General features: G+C 34.9%; 1 protein-coding gene across 7 annotated transcripts in view; it reads right to left on the bottom strand.

Annotated features, from left to right (window-relative positions):
* Positions 1-1005: 1005 nt before the first annotated feature.
* Positions 1006-11445, bottom strand: part of SMC2 (structural maintenance of chromosomes 2) — a 51003-nt gene continuing 40563 nt past the window's right edge. For 5 of the 7 annotated variants that reach the window (XM_081524499.1, XM_081524510.1, XM_081524521.1 and 2 more), the window contains exons 22-25: positions 10338-10454; positions 7099-7259; positions 3825-3972; positions 1006-2956 (exon numbers count right to left, since the gene is read on the bottom strand). In XM_081524499.1, the coding sequence (XP_081380625.1) occupies positions 2798-2956; positions 3825-3972; positions 7099-7259; positions 10338-10454 (585 nt within the window). In that variant the 3' untranslated portion in view covers positions 1006-2797. Of the gene's footprint in view, positions 2957-3824; positions 3973-4397; positions 5231-7098; positions 7260-10337; positions 10455-11445 lie in introns of those variants that run through there. The other 2 variants (XM_081524545.1, XM_081524538.1) reach the window with 1 other exon arrangement.

The raw sequence follows: 11445 nt of genomic DNA, 5'->3' as shown, positions 1-11445 counted from the left end.
TAGTGGCAACTTGTCTTTCATTCTTGGTATTAGTAACTGGTAGTTTCTCTGGTTTATTTCATTGGTCTAATTAGAGATCTATTGATTCTGTTGCTCTTTTGAGAAACAAATGTAGATTTCATCGACTCTTATTTTTCTGTCTTATAAATTGTTGATTTTTACCCTCTATTATTTCCATCTTTCCATTTAATTTGGGTTTGCTTTATTCTTATTTATCTAGAATAAAGATTAAGGTAGGTGATAAAGAATATCTACCAAAAGCCTGTAACTAACATTATATTCAGTGGTGAAAGACTGAAAAGCTTTCCTCCTAATTCTGAGAAAAAGGCAAATATGCCAGCTCGCATCACTCTTATATACAACATGGCGCTGAAAGTTCAAGCCAGTGAAATAAGGCAGGAGAATAAAAAAGGTATACAGATTAAAAAAGAAGCAACTTCCTTAATTTGCAAATGACATGACTGTGGGAGTGTTGCCTGTTAAATTACTCCACCATATATTGTAGAAGAGGGATTCTCTCATCTTTGCTTTGGAATTTGCTGTTAGCATACCTTAAACGCCAATAACAAAAATGCAAAGAATCCTTTCTTCAAATGTTTGACATTTTCCCCTAAGTTTCACATGGTATATACTAGTCATCCAGACATCTCGTAAATTAACTATGTATAACAAATGCAGATGTTCAAGCTATCAGAGAGGTAGTCTATAAATAGGTTCTGGAGACTAACAGTAAGATCTATATTTTGGCTCTGCTAGTCACTAACTGCATTAACACCGTGGGAAAGTTTCTTAACTTTGCGGCTCAATTGAGTTTCCTCAGTTATATAGTGCTAATGATAATAGTCTTTACCTCACTGGACTATTATGAGAATTAAGTGTGAAAACATGATGAATACAGTGTCTGATGTGTTGAAAAAGCTCAAATACTAGTTACTCATATTATTGTGAAACAAATGTTCCCATTCCCCTTAATGTGTTCCCTCTAATTAAAGAATAATGACAATATTATTCACAAAAATTTAATACATTAGAGGATTTCCATCAAAAAGCAAGATTATATACATAGACAAAAATTGGAAAAGCAAACAAAGAAAATTTGTTGGCAGAGGGAAGAAAATTAGCACATATGGTAAAACAGTGAATCCTACAAATTACTTACAAAATTATAATTAATATAGAAATTAAATACCATTTTATAACTAGTAAATTAGAAGCATTATAATTAACAGCCACTGTTGACCAGGTTGGAGTCAACAGGTATACTATATTGATGACAGTGTGAATTAATTCTTTTTGGCAAACAATTTGCAATACATTTGGAAAGAAATCTCATGAAACTGATGGGCTACAGTTCATGGGATCACAACAGCTGGACACGACTTAGTGACTAAACCACCACCACCATACTTATATCTACTATATACAATACTGGACCTTCCCGTAACTCAGCATTTATAGCTTTGTCTCCTCCTCCAACAGAGGACAGAATTAATTCCATATTCAGTCTTTCCAATGTGCCCCACAGTATCAGTCACCTGGGTGTTACCTGACATCCTCAGCTATGTATAAGGATGAAGGATGAGAAATATTAAACCCAAGGCCAGGAAGTACGAGCATATACTAGGAAAAGGATACCAAAAAGGAACAAAAACTCAAGTAGTAAGAAGAAATGTGGGGCCAAAATAACATACCTGAGGTCAGGTTAAATCACGTCAGAACTTTCAAGATTTGGAGTTTGGAAGACATGGTTCTAGGGATGTACTAAGAGATACTAAGAATCATTATCAATAGTATTCTTATGCTGTTTGTTAGCACCATCTTTTGAAATCTTAAAATGAAATTCATGGTTTTGAATTGGAAAACAGAGGACGCTAAGAAATAGTCATCAAATTTTGAGTCCTTTTGGTAGAACAGTTCAATCTATTTACATATGTATCTGACTAAAAGAAAAAGATTAATTTGGTTTAGTCTGCTGGATCCTATATTCTCACTCACCAACAGACTGTTATTGATTGGATTATGAAAAGGCTAACACAATCTCTGACCATATTAGGAGACTTCAGATACACCTGCAGCAGAGAACAGCATGCAGTATACCTTTCTCCCAAGCTCTTATTAAAATACTCATAAAGATAAAAAAAAAAAAGACTACACAGACCAATTACTAAGCATAATACAATACGATATTCAAACATCATTAAAATAACAGGAGTCTTCTTAAGATATGCTTTCTATTTGAGTCTAAATCAGAGATCTGGCACTGTCCTCAAGGAACTAAACACAAATAGCTCAGTGCATGTCTATCAGCTTTCTTTGTGTTCCCTCTGTTGGTCCAGCTACTTGCTATATGATTCTTCCTTACTTGAATGGCATTATTAGCAACAGAAAACACTAATATTACTTTAGGAATTAGCTAATTATTAAAAGCTGATTATCAGCTATATTTATTCTGTAATTTAATTTCATCTGCTTCTTGGTAATTTTACTCTTATATACAAAATTTACCACCAACTATGTATCTCAGGCTCCCTAATATAGAAAAAACTTGTGTAAGAAAAAACACTTGGTGACATACATAAAATCACAATTACAGTAATTGGACCATAGTTAACACTGATTCAGAAAAGAGGAATTTATGCTTCAGTTATAAGTGATTATATAAGGAAGAGAAAATGGGTTAGGTAACAATATTAAATTTTTATATAAACAACATGAATCCCAAGTTCTTATAAAGTGTATATTTAAAAAACAGGTCAAAGTGAAGGAGTGAATCTTTACTTTTAACTTCCATATGTGATCATTTGGGTCTTTTTGCCTTGGATTCGTTTTCCTTTGGAACTTTCCCGTTTTGACACTGAGTAAATCTGGCTACTGTAGAAACACCATCCACAAACTTGGTTTTGAAAAGGACGTTTGCGTTGTTGAACATACCTTCTTTCAGAGATACCACAATGAACTTAAGGGAAAAAGGAAAACATTAAAGAAAAATTTGCAGCATCCTTGAAGTTCGCTCTTTTTATACTGCGGTTAAGAATCATTTGGAAAAAATTTGATTTTGCTATCTCTTTAAATGCTGGGCTCCAAGCAAATGCACATAATAAATAGTTATCAGGCACCTAAATGAATTCTTTCCATATGCAGTTTTAGGAGTCTCTTAATTTTACTGTGAGTGCTTCATTACCCAAGTTACTATTTCCTGCTGGTTGACTGCTTGTTGCTATCTTCTCCAGTTAGCATCAACTGGCATTGCTAGCTCTAAATGCCACTGTTATCTGCTAAAAACCTGCCATAATAAATACACCATCTATGATAACTATAAGCAAAGCCCCCCAGAGCTGTTCAATGCTTTATCTATACAATTGTATTTGGTAGCCCTAGTTACTGCAGCAACAGTTCAATAAAAAACTGTTTCTAGCTTCAAGGGTTTTTCTCTGCTTTTTAGGAGAAATGAAGAGTATCCATCAAGCGACACATGACTTTCTGATATATTTTCCAGGTACATCTTTGAAACAGTCTTGTTTTGATTGTGCATCTTCTGGCAGCTAGCTAGAGAAAATAATTAACCTAAATAATTCCAAGTGACAAAAAAAAATAGATTCCTCTTCATGCTATAACCTGCAATTATAATTCTAGGCTGTTTCTTTAATAAGAGATGAAAGCCTCTTTCCTTCTGGAACCATTTGAATAGAATTATATATTTAAAGAGATATACAACACCTTGGTATTCCTCAATCCTAAATTCCTTATATATATTGACCACTACTAAAGAATAGTTTTAGAAAAACAAATCCTAGAACTATTCTGAGGCTCTTTTTGGTTCTTACCTGAGAATGTGTGAAATGAGTACGTAGCATATGTCCAATATTCTGAGTATGAGAAAGATCCAGGGCTGCATCGACCTCATCCAGGATGTAGATTGGGGCAGGTTTGAAAAGGAGCATGGACAGGATTAATGACAGAGCCACTAAAGACCTAAGAAAAGAAGGCCAAAAGAAATACCGTCAAAACTTGATTTTACCACTTTTTACCAAAGCGCTGAAGCAAATCTGCTACCCTATTATTATGAATAGTGGTGATTTAGCTGGAAGATAGTTATAGAAAAAGGAATCTTAAGTTTCAAACTTGAAAACTTTTGTTGTATTAAAGTGTTTCCTTTAGTTTAGCTTTCCATTTTTCCCTCTCGTCAATGAGTGTTATTTTGGATAGAACAGTTATACGTTCTTCTTTCTTGTCAGATAATTAGAATGTTAAATTTAGCATCTAATCTTAAGAGACATCATATTAGTGTTAATAGTTTTTCCTTTCCCAAAACTCTTTTTCAGTTCTTCTATATCCCTTTTAATTGTAACAGATTTTGTTCTAATCTGGTATGAAGAAATACAATACTTCTCATAATATTTTTTCTTAAGCATTTCAAATCTTTATTTACTGTAATATAAAACATTTGTAATTATTTAAAAATAGAATTTAAATTACAGTAACAGCTGTAACACACTTAATTCTACAACTTCAGATATCTTCTGGCATGCAGCACTAGAGTCAACAGTCTAATGCTTGCTGTATTAAGAAACATGTAAGCGGGGGAAAAATGTGTGCAGAAGAAGAGGGGGGTCTAGGAAGGTGAAACCAAATTTTCTAGCAAAGCAAAGGAATGAAACAGTACTATAAAAAGCAAGCAAGCTGACCTGTACCCTACAAGGTAGCTGAAGTCATTAAAGTGACCTAAAACTACTTTTCAATGGGTTTCTCTGTGCCAAATATTTAAGGCATTGAGCTTTCAACTTAAACATTCAGGAGGAAAAACAAAAAAAGGCTCACCAAGAGTTAAGCTACTATGCTAGACTGTGGTATATCTGAAAATAAGTTTATATTGTCTTAATTATGGAAATAATTTTTAGGTTCCCATAAGAAAATAAGCAAATATTCTCTATTTTCCTCAAAAAATTTTTCTAGGACTTTGGCAAAAACAATTCAAGATGTTGGGATCTATACTGTGGAATTCAATTTTGATTGACCAGGTAGCAGAAGCGGTCTTTTTTGACTCTTAGAACAGTGAGGAATTTTATCAATAATGAAAAATAAAGAGTGGACTGCTATTCTGTTTATAAAAATGACAAAAGATCTCATAAGAGAAATGAACAGGTCTTAGTATTTGCTACATCCAAAGGAGAAAGAATTCCATGGCAGTAAAGAGCACATGAGAACAATCAAGGAGCACAGACGGTACATCCTGTAGGGGAAATACAAAATTAATACACATCTTCAATTATATGAACAGTCACAATTTCTCTCAGGGGGTTTTAATAATTTGGCTCTCTGCAGGTAAGGAGTTAGGCCAAATGATCTTTTAAAGTCTCTCTCAGTATGCTGTCGGGATCACTGTGTAAGGCTGGAGAAACCTTCCTGAAGTCCAGAACATAGTATTTCCAGTACTCTTCATTGTCATGTAGACCCAAGTTTCCATTTGGTAACATTTTCCTTTCGCCAGAGAACTTCCTTTAACTTGTACAGTTCTGCTGGAATTAAATGCTTCCACATTTTGTTTTTCTGAAAACATATATTGCCTTCAATATGAAGAATATTTCTACATACAGAATTCTAGGTTATCACATTTTTCTTTTAAGCACTTTATAGATGTTGTTCCAGACTTCTGGGTTGCATAGTTTTTGACATGAAGTCTAAAGTCATTCTTATCTTTGTTCCTTGGCATTTACTGTACCTTTTTACCTCTGGCTGCTTTTAGGACTTTTTTCTCCCAATCCCTGGTTTTCAGCAACTATATATGACATGCTTTGCTGTGTTATCGTATGTGTAGGAAGCGAGTGCATATGTTTATCCTATGTGTGAAAGTGAAGTGTGAAGTGTTAGTTGCTCAGTGGTATCTGATTCTTTGCCACCCCCATGGACTGCAACCTGCCAGGCTCCTCTGTCCATGGAATTCTCCAAGCAAGAATACTGGAGTGGGTAGCCATTCCTTTTCCAAGGGATTTTCCTGACCCAGTGAGCAACCCAGCTCTCCTGCATTACAGGCAGATTCTTTACCATCTGGCCACCCCTTATCCTACCTGGGGTCCACAGAAATTAAGTATGTGGATTTACAGAACTCATCAAATCTGGGGCTGTTATTTCTTCAAGTATCTTGTTTTACCTCTTCCTCTCTTTGAAATTCCAATAATATGTATGTCAGAGTACTCAATATTGCCCCACAGGTCACTGAAGCTCTTTCTAAGTTTAATAGTTTATTGCTATGTTTTCAAATTCACTCATGTTCCTTTTAATGTTGAATTTATTATCAATCTCAGACAGAGAACTTTTCCTTTCAGGTTTTTTTTTTTTTTTTAATCTCTAGCAGTTTCACTGGAATCTTCTTTAATAGTTTCCACTTCTCTCACCTTGTCATCTTCAGAACTAGTTAATGTAACTCTCTTTAACTTCCTGTCTGCTAGTTTCATCACCTGTCACTTCTGGGTCTGCTTCTCCTCTAAAAGTTATAAATCACATTTTCTTGATTTCTGCCTAGTAGTGTTTATTAGATGCTGAACACTGTGATTATGTTGTTTACAGTCTCAACTTTGTGGTCTGTCTTTAAATAGCATTAGGCCTGCAATTAACCTTTGCTAAGGGGTGTCTAGAAGAGCCTTCACTTTAGGGATGGTGCAAACGTAATGCCGTGATGTATTTCCCTGGGACTTCCCCCAATTCTCATGTTTCCTTCATTTAGTGAGACTAATGGGCTTCGTGTGGGTTTCCCTCCCTGCATCTGCAGTCAAGAATTACTCCTGGGAGAAAGCCTGGGTAAACACTGGACTCAGCATTTTGTTTCTTTTCTCTCAGGATCATACTCCTCTCATTCATTTTCTAGTATCTGAAAATAATTGTTTCTCATGTATTTGGTCTAGTTTCCTAGATGCTAATCCTTATTTCTACTTTGTTGCCTATCATTTTAGTCAGGTGTTCTAATCAGAATTTATAGTCTCACGGATTAGGCTCCTTAAATTCCACATGCAAATATAGAAAAGCAAATCTGAAATAAAATTGGGAGAAAAGAGTTGATGGATTATAATAAGAGGAATTATTTCAAAGGGATTACTCACTCACCTCTGACCACCACTAAGTTCAGTTAGGTTTTCTTTCCAAGTATTTCCTAAGGCAACCTTAAACTCCAGCCCATCCAACACAGTCTGCCCTTCTGGTGGTGCAAGCATAGCATTAGCACCAGGCAAAAGAGTAGAAAAAATAGATCCAAAGTCTTTGTTCACCTGGATGAAAAAATATTATATCAGTGAAGGTTTTTCAAGAAAAATCAAATGACATGTATATTCGCAAACCAGCAGGTGAATTTTGTTATTGGTTACTCTTGTTTTGAGGTTGGCAAATTGTGGTCCATATGACAAATCTGGTCATGCCCATTCATTCATGTATTGTCTATAGCTGCTAGCAATACAACATCACAACATTAGAGTCCAGTGGTTGCAACAAGAGTATATGGCTGGGATATATTTATGTGTCTCTTTACAGAAATCATTTACTGAGCTTTGCTCAAACTTTGAGGGGAAACTACAGGCTATACCTCTAACACTAAGATGAAGTTTGATACAACAGGCGGCCATGGTTGCAGGAACCCTCAGAGACACAAAATTGGATAATATAGGAGATTGAATTTTCAGCTGGAGGAGAAAAACAACAACTTTTTTTGGTATAATTTGTTTTCTGTTGACTGATATGGTAAGACGACAGGCCTGTCATTATCAGCTAACTTTAAAAAGCTTAAGATCAGAGTGAAGTCTAGGAGAAAAAGAGGCATGAAATCAAAACAGATCTGTTAAAGGTGTTCAATGGTTCTTTTCTATACTTCTCACAGATTGTCAAGGGACAGGAACAGGACTGAGCCCCAAAAGAAAAAGGCTGAAGAAGCTATTTGGCCTATCCCCATAAAGTTGCAGCAGGAGATTACACAGAGATTTAGGACCAATATTCTAAGCTGTAACTGAGTAATTTCTGTGCATACACACTTGATCACTGACTTGAGAATTCAGCCATCTGTCTTCAGACATGACTCATAATCTTAGAGGTCCACCAGACAAAATTGAGTGTATACACGCATGCACACCCGCCCCTACAAAGATATGACAGCCAAGTTCTCCACATTCAAGTATAAAATTCAAGTGCAAATACATATTTTATGAATATCTGTAGTAATAAGGAAATCTCCTAGACTTAAACAGTTTCCTAAATATAAATTTGCTAAGGAACACATATTTTAAGAACAACTGCACACATGCTAATAGCCTTCACAGAGAAAGCAGATCCTAGTTTTATCTGGGATAGACTTCCAGAGCTACACAAGGTTCATTACGATGGGGAGAGGTCCACTCTTTTTATGGGGGAAAGATGGAAAATAACATAGTGCTTATAAACACTTGAAATTTTTTGACCAGGTAGGAGAAAGGCAGCTCAAAATTAAGACAGTGGAATGCTAATTAATCCAAAAGATGACCATGGGATCCCAGGTGGATTATTCAAAAGGGAAAAGAATCTTATCAGTTAATAGATAGGGTAGAATACAGCCCTATCATAGATAGGAAATAAGCTGAATCTTGAAAATCCAATGATGTTAAGAAGGAAACAAAAATACAACCAGTTTCTAAAATACTCTGGTGCTGTGAAGGAAGTACACTTAAAGCCATAAGGAAGTATGGAATGCTGATAATAATACCTACCTCATTAGGTTACTGTTGAGAATTAAATGAGAAAATTAATATGAGAATAGTGTCTGACATATATAATAAGCACTCAGTAAATTTACTTGGTTTGGGAGAACTTTGGAGACTGGAGAAAAATCAGTTTAAAATATAAATTTGTACTCTAATTAAATCCAGGAACCATGGAGAAACCCAGAGACAGAATCTCAGATCTAGTGTTAAATCCAAATGTACAAGGATACTGGGGCCAACTTTTTGCAAGCATTTTTTAAATGACAGAAATACTACAGGGAGATGGAACACTGAAAATTAAGTTGTAGAGCAGGAAAAATAATGCAAATGAAAAAGATAACTATTCTGCCATTAGTAAAAATAAATTTCCTGCAAAATTAAAAAGAGAAAAAGTGCTCAGGTGCCCAGTTAAATCCTAGAGGCCCAGGCTTGCAAAAGTGCCAAACAGCACAGTATCTATGAAAGCTTTTTACTAGCAGTCTTTTATTATGGTAGGAAAACTTGTTATGGTAGGAAAATTTTACAGAAGAAGCTAAGGATTATGCTAAAGGAGACAAATCTATACAGCCAGAGAAGTAGAAATAACAGTAAGGAACCTTGAAATCTGCTAAAGTTGTCATAAAACCAAAATGGTTAATTGGGATTTTGTTGAATATCAATCCTGGAAATACTGACTTCCCAATTAACCAGTTCTAATTCCTAAAGAGCCAACAAAAGGTAATTTTAACTTAAGTTCTAATTTAGGAAAAGAGAATTCCAGTTTTCCTACTTGTTGACTATTACGATCTTAGGCTAATTTCAACTTTCTAAGCTTTAGTTTCTTCATTTATAAAATAGAGATAATAATTATCAAAATTATGGAATTGTTTTAAGATAATTCATGTAAAATAGCAAATGGTCTGTTAATAAATTACTATACTTACATAAAAATATTTTATAATTATTAATCTAATATAAAAATGATTTGCTAAAAAACCTAAGAATGTATAATACTTATGAATTCTGAAATGCAATTAATAATTTGTAAGTGGAATACAATCTTGCTATAGAAATGTTCTTAGCACTAATATTTGACCTCTGCGAGTCACGGCAAGAGAAACTTAAGAGGTTACAACTGAAGGGGTCCTTTGGAGAGGTATTCCAACAATTAGCACTTCCGCAATGTGAAACAGATAATGCTTCCAGTTTTAAGCAGAGGATGAGTAAGGGTATGGCAGATATTTGGAAGAAACCTTAGAATACTGTCCAATATTAGAACCTATGATTTCATGAGAAAGAGGGCAAATACTGTCCCCTTTAAAGGTAACCCAGAATTAGCAATTGATGGAAGAAAGAAAAATGGAGAAATCTACAAAGTTAACTTAGTATAGCTTAAGAACCAGACAAGCAGACGATGCGACCATAATGGAGTGACAAACAAATCTTTGCCACTCAGTAGTAAAGTCCAAAAGGACAAAATGCTTTAAAAAGTCTACAAAGTTTTAATTAAGGTATGAGCATGTGCCTCATTCAAACACAAAGTTGTTGCTTCAAATTTATCTTAGAGTATAATGCTATTAACATGACATCATCTTCCATCTTTGCCTCATACAAAATAAACGATACTATTTTGGGTTCAAATACCTTTTGCCAGGCAATATTTATGGCTTGGTTTTTCTTCTGATCAAGGTCTTCTATAGTTGCCAGGATTTTGGATTTGTCGTTTTCTACAATTCTTTTCTTCTTCATCAAGTCATTATACTAGTAAGATAAAAAGCAGACTTAATTGAGAAAACCAAAAAATTTCCATTTTAGGCTTCAGTCAAGAATAAAGAGATTTTATTATTTTTATATGCAATACGTACAACTCCTTCTTACCAAAAAGATACACTACATTGAGTTACAATGTAAGCCAAACTGAGGAAAATAAATACATCTATATGTAAAATTCAATTACTATAGCTGAGAATTTATAGCACAAACTCTTGAAACATTTTGACTCCACTTATATTCCCTTATCTACCCAGTAGCCAAGGCAAAAAAAGGAATATTTGTCATGTAAACTCAAAAGTAGCCTTGCATGCAAGGTTAGTCTTAGAAGTGACATAACAGTTTAACTCTTCCCCATGATGTATAAAGTCCTACATTTGGCTCCTATTTATCTCTGAACTTTTGGCAACACTCTCCTCCCCAGGCTCCAGCCATATGGTCTCCTTTTCAGTTTCCTGAACATAAGCTCACTGTAGCCTTATGGCCCCTGCGCTGTTCTTCCTCTACTTCAGACACAACTGGTGCCTCAAGTTTCCACTCCAACATCTCATTTTCAGAGTGGCCTTCTCTGGTTAATGAAATTTACTGAAAAAAAATTTGAGGGAGACTACAGAGGGATAATCAAAGCATGAGGAGCAGCAGAACTTTCTAAAAACCCTTTTAACTTATTTCTCCTCACAGCCTCACATTTCAAGCCGGCTTCATATTCTCCCTGAAAAACTCCAGCCAGTCTTGCTAGTTTCCTTGCTGTCCCTCTCCTGTGTGGAGAAAAGGTTTTAGGAGCTTGGCCACATTTTATCCTGTTCCTTGCATAATTCCATATATTTTCTTACATGTGGTGACCCAAAATACAATAACAAAAAAGGAAAAGGCAAACCACTGATCAACAATATAGGCCCTTCCTCTCTGGTATGGAGATGGGAATTGGTAAAATTAAAAAAAAAAAAAAAAACCTAGCCCAAGTTATTATTATATAATAAAA

The sequence above is a fragment of the Giraffa tippelskirchi genome, chromosome 1, assembly GCF_054371585.1.
Source record: "Giraffa tippelskirchi isolate mGirTip1 chromosome 1, T2T-mGirTip1v1.2.pri, whole genome shotgun sequence".
Taxonomy (NCBI): Eukaryota; Metazoa; Chordata; class Mammalia; order Artiodactyla; family Giraffidae; genus Giraffa; species Giraffa tippelskirchi.
Note: the sequence above shows the minus strand (reverse complement) of the source record. Positions and strands in the feature narration are given on the sequence as shown.